General features: G+C 32.5%; 3 protein-coding genes across 3 annotated transcripts in view; 1 reads left to right on the top strand and 2 right to left on the bottom strand.

Annotated features, from left to right (window-relative positions):
* Positions 1 to 1,233, bottom strand: part of Scp2 (Sarcoplasmic calcium-binding protein 2) — a 45,751-nt gene extending 44,518 nt beyond the window's left edge. The window contains exon 1 of the mRNA XM_070646984.1: positions 1,106 to 1,233. The gene's annotated coding sequence lies outside the window, so the exon portion shown is untranslated. The remainder of the gene's footprint in view (positions 1 to 1,105) is intronic.
* Positions 1,234 to 12,123: 10,890 nt separating this feature from the next.
* LOC139095579 (probable cytochrome P450 6g2) lies at positions 12,124 to 14,972 on the top strand. Its single transcript, XM_070646965.1, has 4 exons — positions 12,124 to 12,456; positions 13,237 to 13,830; positions 14,012 to 14,419; positions 14,585 to 14,972. The coding sequence occupies exons 1-4, from the start codon at positions 12,135 to 12,137 to the stop codon at positions 14,785 to 14,787; spliced, it is 1,527 nt and encodes a 508-aa protein (XP_070503066.1). The 5' UTR covers positions 12,124 to 12,134; the 3' UTR covers positions 14,788 to 14,972.
* Positions 14,973 to 16,162: 1,190 nt separating this feature from the next.
* LOC139095580 (farnesol dehydrogenase-like) lies at positions 16,163 to 17,943 on the bottom strand. Its single transcript, XM_070646966.1, has 3 exons — positions 17,881 to 17,943; positions 16,413 to 17,079; positions 16,163 to 16,349 (listed from the first exon to the last, which is right to left on the bottom strand). Exons 2-3 carry the CDS (start codon positions 17,016 to 17,018, stop codon positions 16,188 to 16,190), a joined length of 768 nt encoding a protein of 255 aa, XP_070503067.1. The 5' UTR covers positions 17,019 to 17,079; positions 17,881 to 17,943; the 3' UTR covers positions 16,163 to 16,187.
* Positions 17,944 to 21,081: the final 3,138 nt, after the last annotated feature.

The following is a 21,081-nucleotide window of genomic DNA, read 5'->3' as shown; positions in this document are numbered from 1 at the left end:
ATCTTTAAAAAATTGAAAAAAAATTTGATCTTTAAAAATTAAAAAAAAAACTTAAAAATTTGAAAAATGGTAAAAATTTGAAAATCGTTAAAAATTTGAAAAATGTTAAAACTTGAAATAATATTAAAAGTTTGAAATGTTAAAAATGTCTCTAAATCTAAATTTACAAATTCATAATTTTTTGCAAAATGTTTAAAATTTGAGGAATTTTATAAAAAAACTGATATTTTTAATATTAAATTAAAGTTAAAATTATTAGTTTTCCTTGAAAATTCTTCAAATTTAAAACATTTTTCAAAAAATATGAATTTTAAAAATAAGATTATTTTTAAAATTTTTAAAATGTTAAACAGTTTCAAATTTTTACCATTTTTAAATTTTTAACGTTTTTTAAATGTTTAAGGCTTTTCAAATTTTCACATTTTTGCAATTTTTCAAAGTTTTAACATTTTTCAACATTTTTCAGATTTCTAAAAATTTTAAAATTTTCCAAATATTAATTTTTATTTTAGAACATTTTGAATTCTGAAATATCAATTTTTTTAACAAATTTAATTTTTCAAAAAGAATTAGATTCAGAATTTAATCAACAATTAGAAATTCAGAATAATCCTAATCTCGGTCAATCTTGTCAATTTAATCCACAAAAAAATTTCAAAATATTCAATTTTCAAATCTAATTCAATTTCCACATGAAATCTGCATCAAAACACAAAATCTGCAAATATTTTCAAATGTTTTTCAACCCAAACACAACCTCGATGAACAAGAACAGCAAAAATGTCTAAAAATCAATGAAGGATATGCCGTAGCATGCACCAATTGTACGTACGATCATTTTTAATTAGCAAAACAGTTTCAAATTGATTAAAATATCTAAAAAAAATATTGGACATGAAGTTTGTGGTTCTGTGCCACATTTCGACCACAAAGAACCAACAAGAAAAATTTAAATTTTACATACGAATTTTATTTTCCTTTTTTGAATTTTTGCAACTAAAATTCACCACAAAAATTTCTTTTTTAATCCATCAATTGCAGAACTTTACACAAAAATTTCTCTCTTATTTTTTAATTCCTTTTTTTTTTCTTTTTTATTTTTTACCTTTTAAATTTTTAATTATTTAATTTTTCTTTAATTCACTTCACACTGAATTATTTTGACATATATTTTTTAAAACTTTAAATTTACAATTTCGCCAAATCGAGCCTTTCCGCAAAAGCGAGTATCGCAAAACTGTAGCAAAACAAAATCATGTTATTCCTTTTATATGCCCACGAACACGGCAAAAAGAGTCAAAATATGATAAAAAAAAATAAAAAAAAAATTGAGAAAAGAACAAACAGCATGAAAAGAGCGTGAGAGAGCATGCTTCGTGCTGTTCGTGCTGAGAACCTTTATTTTTATCAGCATTGTGCCGAAGTTTTTCAGCATGCAATTTTCACGAAGAACATTTCTTTGGTTGCTGAGAATGAGAGTGAAGTTGAGGACGAAAAAAAAGGAACAAGAAGTGCTGCCTTATTCGGAGAATAAATGAATGAATTCAATGAATGAGTGAGTTTCATGGATGATGTAGGTAAAGGTGATGTTGCAAAATCATGAAGTGATGCGAATAAACAGCGAGAAAATGGATTTAAAAATAGACTTTTTTTTTTGATGGTTTTATGTACTTTTACTTCAGTCTTACGTCCTTTTTTGTGTGCCTGTGCCTGTGCTTTATGGATTTTTTTTTCTTTCTTTTTTTGCTGTTGAATATTTTATAGAGCTTTTTTGGAAGTTAAACGAAGTTTTTCTGAGCTTTTCTACTCAGAATGAAAAATCATTCATTTTAAGTTTGTTGTAATTTTTGTATGAATTATTAACGAAATCTTGAAATTTGATTTTTTCAGTAACAGAAAATTTAAGTTTTAACTGATTTTTGAGATTCAAATTCTAATATTTCTAAATTTGAATTTTACCGGTTTTGAACTAGAAGTTTAACCTTTTTTTTTTATAAATTCGAGCTTCAACAGAATTTTCAAGATTGCATAAACCTTAAATTTTGACGGTTTTGTATAATTTGAATTGTACCATATGCACCGAATATTTTTAAAATTTGAATTTTAATTGATTTGTGAGATTTGAATTGGTATATGTAAATTTTTATTTTTAGTTTTATTTCATTTGAATTTAATTCAATTGTGATAAAACAAAAATTTTATATTTTGAATTTAAAAAGATTAAAAAAATTTAAATTTTAACTGATTTGTAAAATCTAAACTTAAATGTTTTTGCAAAATTTTAATTTTAGTGATATTTAGATCACTCAAATTTTTTTAGATTAAAAGCTTTTTTTTTTTTGCTTTGTGAATTTCACATTTTAAACATGTATAAAATTTGAATTTAAAGATTTAATAAAAGCATTTTTATTAATTTTGTAGAATTTGAATTTCAACAGTTTTTGAGGAATTTGGATTTGATGGTTTTTGTAAAATTTGAATTTATAATACATATTTGAATTTTAACGGATCTGTAGAATTTGAGTGTTAACCGTTTTGCAAAATTAAATTTTTAAGGATTTATTTTTAATTTGAATTTCAACGAATATTTCTAAGATATTGCAAAATTTGAATTTTGACAATTTTGTAAAAATGTTTCAATATATTTCAAAAAATTTAAAATTTTATGATTTTTAATGAGTTGAGCTTAAAGCTTGGAACAGTTGAATAAAACTAGAATTTACTAACAAACTTTCAAAATTCTTAAATTATTATTGACAAAAAAAAGCCACACCATCAACATCAAATCCACACAAAGTTCACGGCAATCAACATTATAAGCCCCAACCGTTATTAACACTTTTTTTCCGCCACTCGCACTCATATTTCTTTTATCATAACTTTTAAATCTAATACACCGCACAAAAATATGTTCTAGCATGAAAAATTGTTATTTACTACCCGTATGTACGAATACTAATTTCTATGTTCGGGAGACTTTATACATTGCTGCTCTATTTAACTTTTACGGGTATTGCGAAAAAAAAATAGTAGAAATTGTGACCTAAACTTTCTATCAGGCTTTTCCACTAATTATTTAATTGTTATAATTATTGATTGTTAAGCATATTATTAGCTTCTCTATATGTTGACATGAAAGCTATTTGGAATGATAATTAGAGAGTTGGTAAGGAGATAACAATGGATATTTTCTGGATATTGTTTCGTGTTTTTAGGGGCTTACATGCTTTTTATTGTCTTGTGTGACCTAATTTTGTTGTAATTGTACAGGATTAATTGTTTTTTGCAGCAAGACAAAGGTTGTTTGCAAAAATTGGGATTTTTGTATTTCAAATTTTAACGAGTTTTTGAAATTTGAACTTTAACAATTTTCAAAAATTAAAATTTTAACGATAAACAAAATTTCAAATTTTAACGACTTTCAAAATTTTAAATTTTACTGGTTTTTAAAATATTAAGTTTAAACGGGTTTAAAAAATTAAATTTTAACAATTTCATAAATTCAAAATTTAATGTTCTTTAAAATTCAAATTTTAATGTTTTTTAAAATTCAAATATTAAAACTTTTTTAAAAAAATTCAAATTTTATTAAATTTTTAAGTTTAAACGAATTTTTAAAAATTCAAATTTATTTTTTTTTCAAATTCAAATTTTAATGAATTTCTTAAATTCGAATTGTAATAAATTTTCAAAATTCATTTTTAACGAACTCTAAAATTCAATTTTAAATAAATTTTTAAATTTCAAATTTTAACAGATTTTCATAAGCTTTAGTAAATTTTCAAAATTGAAATTTTATCGGTGTTTCAAAATTCAAATTTTACGGATTTTCTAAATTCAAATTTTTATTTTTTTTTCATTCCTTAATTTCAAATAATAACTGAACTTTTAAATTCAAATTTTAACGGTTTTTTTAAATTTCAAATTTCTAATTGAATTTTAACAATTTAAGTAAATTAAATCATTAACTTGTATTTCTAAATGTTAACACAACCCATCAATAACACATCAACAAGACTTTACAACCTAATAAATTCCCCCCCATTCATCCATTCAAAGTGATAAATCCTTGACTTTCCCCATCACATTTTCAATTCAAACTTTTTAGTATATAAAAGCAAGCACAAAAAAAATCCATTTAAAAGCACGAAAGGAAAAACAACAAAAACTTCATTCCCTTTACTTCCCCTTCATTAAAATGTTCATTTTCCACAATTCCTATTGTGCGAATAAAATTAGAAAAAAATTAAAAGTACTTTTTTCCCGTCGTAACTTTTTCATGAGCTAAAGTTCTTTAAGTTTTCCTTTAATTTTTCCAATTCACGTAATTAAAGTTTAAATAACTTTGGCAAATTATGTTCTTAGGTGAGAATATGGAATAATTAACAGAGAAAAATGTAATGCTAGTGATTTAATTAGTTTTTTTTCTAGGAAAAGGCTAATTAGTAAATAGGAAATAATAAAGTTAAATTTGTAACGAACTTTTCAGATTTGAAATTTTAATGTATTTTCAAAATTTGAATTTTTATAATTTCATTAATAATCAAAATTTGAATTCTAAATGACATTTTTTTTAAATTTGAATTTCTTTAATGATCGAAATTTGAATCTCAAATGACCGTTATTTTTTAAAAATTTGAATTTTCAAAACTTGTTCATTTTCAAAATGGTTTCAAAATTCAAATTTAAAATGAATCGTTATTAGTGATCAAATTTTGAAATTTTGAATTTCCACAATTTCATTAACGATAAAAATTCAAATTTCAAATGACCGTTATCACAAATTACCTAGAATGACTTTATACATTTTTTTAACGAATTTTCCCAACAAACCATTACTCGACATATTCATAAAAGTAATCATACAAGCACGAACACTCAGAAGCCAACATACAAAACAGCAATTTCAAAAAAATAAGCACAAAAAAAGCCATGTAAAGTCTTTAAACATTATTACTTATAATGGAAATGATGATGACATTACAGCAATAATAACAAAATTTTATTTTCATGTCCAATATTATTAAATTGAGCTGTTAAAGTTAGTCGAGATTAAAAAGAAAAGTTTTCAGGCGGAAATTATGCTGAATAATTTAAAGAAATGTTTCTTTTGTTTTTAAAGCTCAAAATCCTTTAATTGCATTAAGAACTGACAATATATTTCCATTTCAGCTCCGATTTCAATTGATTTGCTTCCAAAACTAAGTAGCTATAAGGCATAATTCAATTAAAATCTTTCTTAAGTGTTTGAATTCAAAAGGATATTAAAACGATTGTTTTAATTCCAGACGAACTAATTCGAAGACAATTAAATTTTAATCTTATTTGCTGGAACTATTGTAAGAAGAATTTGCAAGGTTAACAAGGAGTGAATGGATTAAGGAGCAGGCATAGCATGACTTTTGTTTTAAAGCGTGCCACTTTAGTCAAGTGAACTTCAAAATCTCCCGAGCGACACATCATGAAAGTGACTATGACACATTGTGACAGTGACTGTTACACATTAAGACAGTGACTTTGACACATTGTGACAGTGACTGTGACACATTGTGACAGTGACTGAGACACATTATGACAGTGACTGCGACACATTATGACAGTGACTGTGACACATTATGACAGTGACTTTGACACATTGTGACAGTGACTGTGACACATTGTGACAGTGACTGAGACACATTATGACAGTGACTGCGACACATTATGACAGTGACTGTGACACATTATGACAGTGACTGCGACATATGATGACAGTGACTATGACACATTATGACAGCGACTGTGACACATTATGACAGTGACTGCGACATACTATGACAGTGACTGCGACACATTGTGACAGTGACTGCGACACATTATGACAGTAACTGCGACTCATTGTGACAGTGACTGCGACATACTATGACAGTGACTGCGACACATTGTGACAGTGACTGCGACACATTATGACAGTGACTATGACACATTGTGACAGTGAACGCGACATTTCATTTATTATGATCACAGAAAATTGTTGCATCCGATGTGTTTCTCGGGTCTGTAGCCAATTTCTCGCGTCTATCCTATCCATGCTATCCAAGCATCTAGTTTATTCATTTTATATTCCAACTAAAATATCAATTAAATATTAAAATTAATTAAGTCTCAAAACAGAATTTCCAATGGAACTTTTAACAATTATAAAGCAATCATCCTTCTTATTTTATATTTGCCATCTCATTTCCGATCTGATAAAAGTTCAGAAAAATATATCCAAAAAAATTAGTCAGCAACTGTATCAATATTCATTTCTTATTCATCTCTTGAATCTTGAAGTTGATAAAATATTCATATAATTTTCATGTAAACAGACAAAGTTCCATTTTTAGGCTGAAACAAGAATTTCGTGAGAAATTGGATCGATTGTATTTTTTTCTGTTGGATGTTGCTTGGGGATACATATCGTAAATTCTGATTGAGCTGATTTTTATTAAGAATTTATATATTTTTCAAGATGAAAGGGAATTTTGAGGAGTTATGATAGGATTTTATTTATTTATTTTAGGGAACTGGATTGCCAATTATGCTCGCTTGTGTTGTTTTAAATGATTTGATTTGTTTGATTTTTGGGGAGCCTTTAGGGAATATGTATTGTGTTATTTTGGAAATTGGAGGGAATTTGAACAATCTATAATCAGTGGGAATCGAACTCACTCTCTTACATTATCTAATTACATGCTGTTGTCATTTAACTATGAGCAACTGCTTTGAAGCATGACAACTTGCTATCTTAACGTTTGATACATTCCGAACAACATATTGTACCGAATGGCATGATTGCTACATGATACTAATGTGCCAACAACAGTCTTCTTGGTGCTGTTAAGACACCTTCACGTCTAGTGATTCATACTTCTAATTAAAGGTATTCTAGTGACTACCTGAGACTATATATGCATAATATAGATTTAAGATTAATCGTCAAGGATAAAATTGTTCTCGAACAGCACATCGTGTTCACAAGAGCACCACTACGTCGCCCTATTAACGGCATGACATGAAGTACATCACACTGACGATCAAATAATAATGCGCTTCGCAACATTGTGACACTCGGTCGCTGTGCTTTAAAGTTCTAGTCTTGTCATCAATGATTATGACTCAGTTGTGTTGCTTGCATTTATTGCTCCTGTTGATGTGTCTTTAATTGACAATCTCCAAGAATACAAAGGAAGTAAAGCATTCAATCTGTAAATGGGATTACTGTAGTTCATGCCATGTTCATTCCAAATGTAAGCTACAGATACGTGTGACTTCCCATCAACTATCTTCACTCTTTTACAGTGGTGGGCAACCTATGTGCTGCGGCACACTAGTGTACAGTCCAGCATTTTAGGAAAATTCCATGAACCGTATCCCGTGTGCGATTTTGGTTGAGACCTTTGCATAGATACACCTTGGTAGTAAGGTGTGCCGTGAAAAATAAGGTTGCCCTCCCCTATTTTATCAACATCAGCATTGATGTCAGCAAACAAAGTCGCATCACCTTATGAATCACAATTTATCCATGAAACATCCACTTCCTAATCAACAATGTAGTTCTTATCACTAATTGTAATTACAGCAAGAAGTAATGACACAAACTTGCATAATTCGTCTGCACAAACATCAAACAAAGATAGCAATGATTTTTTTTGCGCATTTTTATCTACAAAGTATCGCGCCTTATCTAATTGCACTGCGTACATGTCTCTGATGATTTACAATATCTTACGTCAAGCGACTGCGGTTGAGTAATAGCAAAAAAAAGCAGTTCTTTTTATATCAAAAAAAAATTTAAATAGAGATTGGATATAAGGATACATATTTTGTGTATAATGAAAAGGATTGGCTTATCATTGTGCCATGAATAGATGATTAGATGAGATTCAGCTGTTTTTCTTAATAATCAAAAATTCTTTCTATTGATTCTGTAAGTCATGATTAACTTGAAATATTTTTTCACTCGAAAATTCCAAGTAGTCCATCAATTCTAGGCCCTCAAGCATGAAATTTAATTTTTTCTATGAAAATCCATTGGTGGATAAGCGAGAGTTTATAGTAAATAGGAAGAAGAATTGAATGAAAAGTTTGTGATTGAGAAATTCGAGGATATTTGAAATTCTTTGTGAAGATGAAGCTTGATGCTGAGTGTTTTGTATAGGAATTGCTTAGAACCTTACTACAAATGCTACTAAGTTATTAGTCTTGAACCTTACTACTACTACTAATACTAATAATACTTCGACTACTACTAAGGAACTAATAAGGGACTACTACTAAGTAAAGTTCTAAAGTATAAAAGTTCACACTCAAAACATAGCTTGAGCAGGAATCGAACCCATGTTCTCTGCGTTAATTGTCAAGTTCCTTATATACTGAGCTACTTGGGGCTGATAGAGAGCGTTGCACAATGCTTAGTTAAACCTTCTTCTCATTACAGTGCATATTACTAACTTACTTACTGTAACCATATTCCTTTGCGTGAAGCTTAGGTTACAATATAAAGCCTTTCAGCGGACTCGGTAGCTCGTTCATATAGTTTGCAAAACATGTATTTCAGTCATAACAATGACATTTTCTCTGGCATTACTGAATAACAAGATTGACTTGCTAAATCGGCACATATTGAAATATTGCCACTACAACGATGGCACGGATATACTTAGAACCAAATGGCAATTACTTAACGAAACTAATCAAAATCGAGCTACCCGTCGCCATGTTGGAAATATTCAAAACTGTGCTGACAGACTCAGAATTCAATCATGAGATTGAAAACTCTATTTGTAGCACATTTGAACCCTAGCCTTAGTCACTTTTGAGATTGTATCATAACACAATAGTGCAATGGTGGACAACCCTTTTCGTGTCATGACATACCTTAGCTTTAGTGTGCTAAGGGGCAATGAGAATTTGTTACCTTCACACGTCACGTACTTTGATCGGTCCAGTTATCGCCTAGTTGCCGGGATCATTATTCCAACAGAATGACTAAGGCTCTATCAATTTGTACATTCTTTGTTAACATAACCTGCAATAACCCTTAAAAATAGATCAACCTGCTGAAGAATGCACTCAAAAAGTCAAAGAGCTTGAAAATTGATTTTAATGACTCTTCTTGCAAATTAAATCTTGTTCTACTTCACATATCCGTTCCTATAATTTCATGAGCAAAAATAAAAAGCGATGATCAAAATTTTTTGATGACTTCCAATTCAACTCGTTCATTTCTCTTTATTTTTCATTGTGAATAAAATTTTACGATATTAAAAAAAATTCTTTCAATTTTAATTCAACGTGAGCATACATTCATGAAAATCAAGTCATTGCATGCACTCAAATGCATCCACATCTTCATCTTTCATAATTTCAGTGTTATGGGAGATGAAAAAGGAATTTGTGAATGTAGAAAGATATGAAGATTTAATTTTAATTTAACATTTTGAGTTTGCATGATGAAAGCTTTTAACAAGCAGTAAGAACTGCTCCAAATGACTGTAGTCACTTCTTTTTTTTTTGTCAAAAACATTTTTGATCTCGTGCTTTTTTTCCTTGGCTTCTTGAATACAAAAGAATTATTCATTGTGTGTTTATTCTTCGTCAGATGGGGAAGATGAGCTTTTTTGGAAGTTGTATGAATAATGAGGAGATTTAGTCAAGATTTTGGATGTAACTGACATTTTGGGACTTGTATTAGAAAGAAGCTGTTGATAGAGATAGTATCAAACTTAGAATTAATAATTGGCAAGCGGTATCAAGCGATTGAGCCAGTCACGGGCACCAACTGAGGGAGTCCATAGATCACACTTAATCTATACGGTCAGCTGTGATGTAGATGGTTATGCACAATGTCTATACAATGACTGACTAGACTAATAAACCCTAGAGCTTATACAACTACGGAAAACTGCACACCATGCAGTTTGTCATGTTTATCTTTTAATATTCTATTTCGTAATAGCATAATTGGAACATGTGATTAAGCACCATGCGTGCATGCATCTTAAGCGACTACTTATGCTATAATGGCAAAAGATTACGAAGATGACCAAAGAATTCATGGAAGGCAATTGTTAACAGAGACATAGAGGCATCTGCAGGAGGCCATGGAACATAATTGATCTGAACGACCAGTGAAGTAAGAATTAAGCAAGTTATATATGGTAAGTGATCATATGGCCGATTAAAGAGCTCATGGAAAGAAGCTGTTGATTTAGATAGCATTATCCTTGGTACTGTAAATTGACAAGCGACTACCAGCGATGGAACTAGCTTCAGGCGACATCTAAGTCAACTATGGATTGCAATTGATCTGTAAGAATGTATATTTAAGCACTTTATTCTAAATTAAAGTAGATCCTTATTAAGATAATTCCAAAGGAAGATGTTGACTTAGATTTTGTATGGAAAAATCGACTAAAATCAATATTCAGAGCATTAGACTTCTTAAAAACGCCAAATTCCTAGTCAAAACCTCATGAAAAAAAAACACACAAACCCAACGTAAAAAAACAAGCAACATTTAACTCTAACGTGCTTATCACGGTGTTATTTTGCTGCTGCTGATGAAACATTTTCATTCAATCCAAAAATACAACACCTCTTTTGACACGAGAATGATGAGTATTTTTTTTGATGTCATTGAGAATCTTGTATATTGATGCTCAGCAAAGACTGCTATCCCGGTTTGATGAATGAGCTTTTTTGTTAAAATATTTGAAGCATAAATTGACAAAATCATTTTAATGTTAATTAATTTTAGATTGAAAATTTGATACAGCACTTATCGAAAAGGGTGGAAGTGCTCTCGAATGTCTGTTGACATGTCACAGATCAACAACAACAACAACATCGAAAAAAGTTAAATTATTTTGTATCATGTTGCATTATTATGTGACAAAATAAATTAATGAGATTCAGTTCAATGATTATTGAATTAGTATCGAATTTTAGTAGTTGAGTTCATGTCGATAGAACTATCAAAATTGATTAAAGATTATTAAGGTCAATTGAACGATTTTTAAGCGACAAGATGGGTTGACACACGATTGCATCTGATTTTGGCAATGATAGAAGTGATGTAATTAAGGTATGGATGGAGATTATTTTATAATTGGTTGTGTCTCGCGTTTAGTGTTGTTATGTTGGTATTAGTCATTAGCTTTAGGCTTGTGAATGCTAACAGCATGTGTATATAATGACACTCAAAATTTCTGGCAATAAAAGACATCGATGTCGTGAATTTATTTCAGTGATGAGCAACCTGTGTGCCGCGGCATCTAAAAATCAACAGCATATGCATCAAATGGTAGTCAAAGTCTATATTCGATAAGAGACATCGATGACCTGAATTTTATTCAATGGTGGGCACGACACACTGATGTATTACAACACACTGATGTGCTATGACACACTGATGTGCTACGATACACTGATGTGCCACGACACACTGATGTGCCACGACACACTGATGTGCCACGACACACTGATGTGCTACGACACATCTATATGCTTCCACACACTGATGTGTCACGAAACGCAAATGTACCACGTCACACAGATGTGCTAAGATATACTATTGTGACGTAAACATTTTTCTTGGGTCAAGTCAGTGTTGTTCAAACTGTGTGTCGTCGAAATTTTTTGGCAATGACATAAATTTTTTGGCATTACGTGAGAATTTTCAATTGTGGCTTAGCACCAAGTAGTGTCATAGCACAAAAGTTTGGATAACACTTGGCTAAAGTGTGCCGTGGCACAAAAAAGGCTGTCCATCAATGATTTAACCTTTCATGCTAACTTCTCGGATAACAGACGATGCTTAACTGACGAATAATGAGAATTAAAGCCAGGGTTGGTCCAAACCCAGTCCATATCCAGCATTGCACTGTCTTGACGTCGACTTATTGATAAATCAATTCCACTTGTGAGTATTCATGAATTTAAATAATTCAAAAGTGTCTCACCCTTGAAATTCTATCAATAAACAACTCATAAAATAGAACTTAAATCTCACAATTCTCTCATTAATTCTCAATTAAGTAAACAGTCTCATGATTAATCAATCGCAAGCTCATTTCCATTATTCAGTCTAAAATCGACATTCCACGACGATGGGTGTCTTGCTTTTAATAGCATTAATCTTCTTATTAATCGCACTGTGGTTCTTTTGGCAGCAGACCTACTTTAAACGTCACAATATTCCATATGTGCAGACCAACATTCTACTTGGTGGCTTGAGTGACTCACTGCTGAAAAAGTGTGGATTCTTTGAGAATGTTCAGAGACTATATTCACGACCAGAAGTTAAAGATGTTCCATTTTTTGGATTTTTTATTTTTCAACGACCTGCATTAGTGATTAAAGATCCAGAGCTGATTAAGAGAATTATGATTAAAGATTTTAATAGCTTTAGTAATCGAGTGACAGCTTCATGTGAGTATTTATTTTGGGCTATTGAGGTTCAATGACTCATGGGAAATATTTTTGGAAATTAGAAAGTAAAGGCTTGAAGCTTTGAATTTTACGTACGTGATAGAAAACTGAGGTTGTGTAACTTTACGTACGTATTTTTACTACCTTACATAATTTTACGTACGTATTTTTAATACGTCAGTCAATTTTACGTACGTATTTTTAATACGTCAGTCAATTTTACGTACGTATTTTTAATACGTCAGTCGATTTTACGTACGTATTTTTACTACGTCATGTAATTTTACGTACGTATTTTTTTATAGGTTATGTAATTTTACGTACGTATAAAACTTCGTTTTGTTATTTTACGTACGTAATATTACTACGTTGTGTAATTTTTACTACGTCATGTAATTTTACGTACGTATTTTTAATACGTCAGTCAATTTTACGTACGTATTTTACTACGTCATGTAATTTTACGTACGTATTTTTACTACGTCACGTAATTTTACGTACGTATTTTACTACGACATGTAATTTTACATACGTATTTTTACCAATTTAATAATTAATTTAAATTAAACTATTTTCAATCTAAATATCATGGACATACAGTACATCCCATTCAATTTTCAACAACACTTTCTACCGCATCTAAATATTTACAATTGTATACTTTCTATCTCCTACTCTATTGACAAACAAACACATCCTGTATCTTACTGCATTAAAGCTGTATAAAAATCACATAAATTTTCTCTCCCATTTTCATTTATTTTTCTTTATCACCTTTAGACGACGCTGATCCATTGGGAAAATACAATTTAATCTACCTGAAAAATCCACTGTGGAAGAATTTACGTGAAAAAGTAACGCCATTTTTCTCGAGCGGAAAGCTGAAGAAAATGTTTTATATTATGGATACACTAAGTTCCGATTTAATAAACTACATTGATAAAAGGATTCCTGAAAAAAGTGATAAAATTGAATTGAATGTGCGAGAAATGGCAGCGATGTACACAACCGATGTTATTGCATCAGCTGCATACGGATTGAAAGCAAATACATTGGAGAATCCTGATAGTGATTTCAGACAAGTCGGTCGGCGACTCTATACATTCAGCTTTAAAAGTGGATTGGGAAGATTCTTGCAAGCAACACGACCCGAAATTGTCCCATATCTTGGCTATAAGCGGTTTGACGATGAAAGTTCTGATTTCATTCGAAACAATGTCAGACATGTTATGGAGGACAGGGAAAAGACTGGCGAGATCCGACATGACTTGATTGACATTTTGAATGAATTGAAGAAAATGGACCTTCGTGATGTTGATGGCAAGCCTATACATGATGATGTGCTCTATGCTCAGGCTGCTGTCTTTTTTATTGGTGAGTACTACTCGACCCCTCGCCATACTATCCACCCCTTGCCATGCTAACCACCCCTCGCCTTACTCCCCACCCCTCGCCTTACTACGCACCCCTCGCCACACTACCCCTCCCCCACCTCTCCAAGTACTACCCCTACCCCCACCCTTATTAAAATGCATTGAAAATCTCTCCATTCCAGCTGGCTTTGAAACATCAAGCTCATCATCATCATACGCAATCTACGAGCTAGTTAGAAATCCTCACATTCAAGAACGAGTTCGTGCTGAAATTAAAGAAATGCTCAAGAATCACAACGGTGAAATCACATACGATGGAATCATGAATGAAACTCCATTTCTATTTCAAGTGCTACTTGAAGCTATTCGATTATATCCAGTTGTACCATGGATAGACCGTGAATGTACAGACCCAAATGGATATTCACTTGAACCGTATTCGAGTTTTAGAATTCCGTATAAGATGCAGCTGTATATGCCAGCATTTCCACTACATCGTGACGAGAAATTCCATCCTGATCCAATGAAATTTGATCCTGATCGATTTGGACCGGAGAATAAGCAGAATTTCCAGCAGTGCTCATTTATTGGTGAGTATGTCCAAGGTACTGTTCACTTATTACGTATCGCTGTTAGGGGTGGGTCACATGGTACTGTTCTGTACTAGAGGGTGTAGGATGGGTCAAAAAATTACGTAATAAGTGAACTGTCCCTAACTAGGCATGGCTTTAATGTTACTAAATAATCATTTCCAGGTTTTGGAGCCGGCAGCAGAATCTGCATCGGTGAAAGATTCGCCTATGTCCAAATGAAGACAATGCTTGTGAAGATTTTGAGAGAATATAGAATTGAGGCATCTCCATCGACACCATCTGACATCACCGTTAGTTCAAAAGCTGCAGTTATACAACCTGATAAGCCATTACTTGTCAATTTTGTTAGAGATAAGTTAATTTGAATGATTCCTATTTTGGGCACGAGTAAGCATTTAATGAGATTATACAATAGAACATTGCGATTGAGTGATAATGAACTTTAAGGGATTTTGTGTTTTGAATTTTTGTTGGCATTAAATTTTGGGTAAATTTTGATCAAAATAGTCAATAAATGTTAATGACATTTTCAAAAGTCTGTTCTTAACAATTGTCCATTTCTATTTATAGACAATCTTATTTACTACGCGTCAAAATGAGATAAGACAGTGACTTGCGATAATGCTTTGATGCTGACACTAATGTTTATGTTAGGGTTGGTATACATATTATGGATCGTAACGTATAGGGAACAAACTGTTTTAGGGTGACTAGTTGTATGTTTAGTTCTTAGGATTCTATTCGTAGTGGTTTGGATCTTTTGGTTCTAATTAAGACTATCGCGTTATATAGACTGAAGTCATGACTATATTGAAGATTACCGTCGTTGAACGATGACTTGAGAGGAACCTTTAGTAAACATCAGGAATCCAAAACCCTTTTTGAGTATGATCCTGTGATTTGACATCCATAGAAGTAAACATAAGGACGTTAGAGTCCGTAATATTCCGAACTGGCAGAAGGTTTCGAAGGATAGAGCTCTCTTTAAATTTTTCCTATGCTCGGCAATGGGCTCTCGTGCACTACAACTAAGGAAGTGAGGAAGTAAGAAGTTAACATACCCAGAAAGAACCTAGGTATATTATAGTAGTGTGTCACAAATCATAGATTAATATCCACTGTCTCATTTCCTAATTTCTCATCAATTCCCAAATTGAAGACACCATCCCTAAATTTAATTCACAAAAAAGAGATAAGCCAGTCAAAACATGTGAGATTAAGTGTTTAAGGCATTAAAAATTTGTTGCTGATAACAATGTTTTGAAACTATAATGATTTTTTTTTTGAAAGAGTGAAATGGGGGCCAATATTAGAATCAAAACACAGCTGATAATTCAGATCATTTCAAAATTGACTTAGAATTATTTAGTTGACCTCTTAGCATGTGTGATGTTGAAGACAAGGCATGGAAACTTCATAAAATTCCAAACTATTGCAAAAATAATTTCGGCACTTCCGGACATGATTTTTGACATCTCCTTGGATATAACTAAGCCAGTGGTGCGTAGCCTGTGTGTCAAAGCAATGAGTGGAAATGACATAAACCGTGTGCCGTGTTCGGTCTTAGTCAGGGCTTACCTAAAAGTTATGTCGCGAAAGAAAATATTGCCCACCATTGTCCTTAGTTAATCCTAAACTGTAATACGGATATCCATAAAGATTTCAAAAATCACGTCATATTTTGGGAATTTTGTGAGTTCCACGTGACCACGCCTTGAATAACGATCAATAACTGCCTCATTTGCTCATATAAAGTTCTCTTTATTCAAAACTTCTCTCCAATAGAACGAATAGTGAGTTCAGTGACATTAACATTATTAGGCGTGCTCAGCAAGTATAAAACAGCACTTCCGATTTCCTTTGGTTCCAAGTACGGTCGATTCTTGTAAAATTCTTCTGTATTTTCCCACCCACCTGTCACTCGCACCTGAAACATGGAAAAAAATTAAGTTAATTAAATGTTAATGAGCACTGCCAACATTTTTCTCACATTTGTCTTCACAGTTCCTGGACTAACATTGGATATTTTAATTTTATCACATCCGCTAATAATTAATTCCTGTCGGATAATCTCAGAAAATGCACGAACAGCAAATTTGGTTGCAGCATAAACATTCCCAACAATTGGAAATGGAATGTAGTGTCCAAAAACGGATGCAACATTAATAATCATTCCATAATCTTCAGTTTTTTTAATTAATCTCACAGCTTCACGTGTAACATGAACGCATCCCTTAAAATTAACATCAATTGTGTCATTTATCTTGTCGGTTGCATCATCTCTGTCACTTAATACGGATAGATGATGTCCAAGACCAGCACAATTTATGAGAACATTTACAGACGAGAATGTCTCTTCAATCCATTTGAATGTCTCCTTGAGGGACTTCATATCAGATATGTCACATTTGTTTGCATACAACTTTCCACCTTTAGTCGACATCTTATTGTTCAGTTCTACAACTGTCGTCTCATCTATGTTTTTATCCAAGTTGATTACGGTCATGCCATTGCATACCAATTCGTATGCTACTGCTGCACCAATTCCTGATGATCCACCCGTCACAATTGCTGTCTTTCCACTCCACTTATCCATTTTTGTTGGGTTAGTTATGGAGTTTGTGATTGCTTTGAGTCCTTTAGGGGAGTTTTTAATCCTTTAGAGTAGTTTTGAGAAAATTGTTAGGGATAAAAATTAAATAAATTCAAGAATTTCTAAAAGAAAATCAAATTTTATTAGAAAATCTTCAAAAAAGGCACTAAAATGAGTAATCTGACATGGGGTCAGTATTGTATTAGCTTAGGATTGGATATGGTTGCCAAGTTAGGCTCTAAGCCGGACGCACACAGGATGTCCACCACTATTTTAGAATAAAAATCCCTGGCGAGTGTTTCAGCGCCTTGAGATTACAGGCTACAACGCCTTGAGGTTACGAGTTATGGTGCTTTGGGGTAACGAGTTATGGCGCCATGGGGTTACGTGTTATGGCGCCTTGGGGTTACGTGTTATGATGCCTAGGGGTAACGAGTTACGGCACCTTGGGGTTTATGAGCTACGGTGCCTTGGGGTTACGAATTAATGCGTTTTGTGGTTACGAGTTACGGTGCCTTGGCGTTACGAGTTAGGACGCCTTGGGGTTACGGGCTAAAGCGCCTTGGGGTTACGAGTTACGGCGCCTTGGGGTTACGAGTTACGGCGCCTTGGGGTTACGATTTTCAGCGCCTTGGGGTTACAAGTTACGGCGTCTTGGGGTTACGAGTAAGGTGTCTTAAGGTGTCCCAGGGTTGGGGGCACACTGGCTACTTCTCTTGAAAACCATATCATTCCTTTTGCACTTTACAAACCCTAGGTTTTATAAACTATCAAAATCCCATCCAAACCCTACAAACAACTCCAAAAAAATGCAACAATCCAACTAAAAATCTGATAAAGTTCCCGTAAATGTTATTATGCTTACTTTAAAATTCTCTGCCTTAAAGCGACGGTAATGTGAATGAATTGTTCAAGAGCGATAAGGCGACTAAACTAAGAGAAGAAGACACAGAAAAATGTTCATTTAAAGCTCTCGCATCCAATGTCGCACATACATACACAATGAAAGATAAAGAAGCCAATTGTTGAGTAAATGAGAATTTAAATTGGTTTTTGTGGACGGCTAATTATTTTGTAGATAATGAATGAATATTAAGCTCTTGAGAGAGTTTTTGAGATTGCTTGGTGATTTACGTGGACTTTTTTGATGATTTTTTTATTAATCAATGAGGCGGTCAGTAATCAATTTGAAATAAGAAGAACTGGAACTAAGTCAATAAATGTTGTTGTTATTAACTCTTATCTGCTGGATCTGTAGTGTAAATTGTGGATTAGACAATTTTTATATAGAATGTAAGCCATCAAATGAACCTTCAGGATCTGAAGACTGTCCTGTGAATTCAAGATGTATAGAACTTAGAGAAATGTCAACTGCCATTTGTGCATGTATGCTGAACTTCTCGGTAAACACAAATTACTCATTATCCGACCAGAATGCATCACAATACTGCATTAACCCATCGACCACAACAGTTGAATTGACATCAACAACAGACTTCATAACCACAACTATTGAACCTTTAGTGACGACTGGACAAGAACGAAATAAGGAACCAAAAGTGTATTACAATCCAATTGGAATTACAGTAACTGTAACGTTGATCGTTGTGCTGACTTATGTGCTTTTTAGAATTATAAAGGAGAACCATCATGTCGAGGAATGGACACAAAAGAAACAAGTTATTAATAAAATGCCATTAAATGGCAGTGTGTAGGAGTGATTGAGTTAGGAAAAGAAGTTTAGTGACATACGATTAGGTATCGACTCAATTGGATTTGGATGCCTTTGTGTTGCTCTAGTCATGCAATGCTTGGTTTTTGTGGAACCCGACTTTATTTCTGATTTGAAAAATTAAATCAGAGTTGCTAAACAGGTGCCGACAAAAACCGTACAAATTCTTGATAATTTGTATGGTTTTAAGGTAAGAAAAACCATACAAATTACCAAAAATTTGTACGGTTTTTGTCTGTCTTAGGTGCCTGTTTTGCAACTCTGGTTGGCACCTGCCATCGGTGCCGATTGTTGGAGATAAAAAATGACCGAAGACAGCCGATTGCCAACTCTGATTGAAACTGTGAACAAAATGACATCAATAAAACATACCAAATAGGATTCTGTTGAGTGCCCCACAAAACAGCACAAAACTTTAATTTGATTTTTGATTCCAATAAAAAACAGCATGTAGTACTTAATAATTAATTGTGAGAAAAAAAAAATGTTTCCAAATAATTAAATTTAATTAAAATATAATTTGATATTTAATGTCCATCAATTGATATCCAGGCCACATCCTCATAAAAATTCAATAAAGTTACATTTAAATTGATGATTTTTCTGCATAATTTTCTATTGAAAAAAAATTTCTCCCAATTGCATAATTTCGTTACGCACAATTTGAATAATTTATGTTAATCAGCCTCATAGGTTGCCCCATAACCCATTTCAAATGATTATGTTGAAATAGTAAAATTTGGATAGGCTTGATCAATTTTATTGATGAAGGCGCATTTACTCAAATTTGAAAATAACGGTTAGTAAATATTTGAAAAATAACGGTCAAAATATATTTGAAAAATAACGGCCACTTAAAATTTGAAAAATAACAGTTACTTGAAAATTCAATTATAACGGTCAAGAAACATTTGAAAAATTAGCAATCAATAAAAATTTGAAATTAACGGTCAATAGAAATTTGAAAAATAACGGTCAATTAAAATTTGAAAAAAATAACGGTCAAAAAATATTTGAAATTTTCAATTTCTAAAAAAAGCGCCAAAAATGTGTAAATTTAATTGACTTAAAAATATGTGGAAAATATAATAGGATTATGGCTCCGTACCATATATCCTCTAGGATAAAACAAATTCAGACTCTCTTGGGTATCACTTCCATTCTTATATCCTTTTTGGATATAAAATAAGAATTGCTTGTCTATTTTTGTTACCTGATATAAAAAGTCGGTTTAGTGGATTGACTACGATGTGAAAAGATATAAAAATAAATTTCTAAATTTTACATTTTCTTTTCTTTATTGATCCTTTACAGCTTCCTCCACATACGTATTCCCATTCAATTCGGTTCCTTTTCTTTATTGTATTTCTTTACTTTATGCTTTCTTTTTTTTCTTATTCAGGATGTAAATGATTTGCAATTTGAATAGTTGGGAATTTATTCATTTGAAATTGGTTGACTTCCATGCTGAGATGAGGTATTGAGGTGCTAGGAATCTGGATCTGTGGACTTGTTTGTATGGACTTCTCACTGCATCTATTCCTATCCTATTCCTATCTAAACCATGTCTAAGGTATAAGCTTACATTTACCTTACACAGTGATTGTTACCCCAAGGCAGGTATGTATACCACACCTTCCCCCAAGATAAACTCTAGAGTAGTAACTAAGGACGCAGGTTGCCCTATGTGCCCCCAAAAATGTATGAAATTTCATGAGCCGTATGCCGTGTGCTGCTTCGATTAAGGCTTACTACCAAACGGTGTGCCGCAAAAAATGCTTAGGTTTATGTACCCCTGGGTATATGCCCTGGGATGTATGCCTCCGGGTAAATATGCATGACTCTGAGTAAATTCATCTATCGAAGATACACTTCCCAAAGTTATACCTACAACAAGGTATACCTACCCAGAGACACATGATCTAGTGGTATACATACCCATCCAGGTACATACCACCTATCCCTGATGTTTATCTGGTTTGTATGACCCTGCATAGGTGTAAATCCAAGGATATGCATGTATCCCTGGGTAGATGTGCATATGTACCTAACTGTATGCGTACCTACCCAGAGACGTGCATACCTAGATGTACATACACTTACCCAGCCCTAGAATGTATTCATGAAACACTTCCCAGACATGCAGTGGGTAGTCAATGTGTCAAGAGATGAAAACTTCAAGTTCCAATCCCAATTTAAGTTCCCCTCAATCTTATTAAATCCATCGCTAATTTCCTTAGAATTTCTAGAAAGCAACATAAAGTCACCCAAAATCAAAAGTCATTAATCTCACAGCACTAAAAGGTTTATCAAAAAATTCCATCCTTTAACCTT

Source organism: Chironomus tepperi, unplaced genomic scaffold (genome assembly GCF_022539635.2).
Source record: "Chironomus tepperi strain 1889 unplaced genomic scaffold, CSIRO-AGI_Ctep_v1 contig_365, whole genome shotgun sequence".
NCBI classification, from domain to species: domain Eukaryota; kingdom Metazoa; phylum Arthropoda; class Insecta; order Diptera; family Chironomidae; genus Chironomus; species Chironomus tepperi.
The sequence above is the reverse complement of the archived record's forward strand: the minus strand, read 5'-3'. Positions and strand labels throughout refer to the sequence as shown.

Coding starts and splice junctions, on each gene's coding strand:
- LOC139095579 (XM_070646965.1), top strand. CDS start 12,135: ATGGGTGTCTTGCTTTTAATAGCATTAATCTTCTTATTAATCGCACTG. Junction 12,457..13,236: donor TAATCGAGTGACAGCTTCAT/GTGAGTATTTAT, acceptor TATCACCTTTAG/ACGACGCTGATCCATTGGGA. Junction 13,831..14,011: donor GGCTGCTGTCTTTTTTATTG/GTGAGTACTACT, acceptor TCTCCATTCCAG/CTGGCTTTGAAACATCAAGC.
- LOC139095580 (XM_070646966.1), bottom strand. CDS start 17,018: ATGGATAAGTGGAGTGGAAAGACAGCAATTGTGACGGGTGGATCATCA. Junction 16,350..16,412: donor CAGGAACTGTGAAGACAAAT/GTGAGAAAAATG, acceptor TCCATGTTTCAG/GTGCGAGTGACAGGTGGGTG.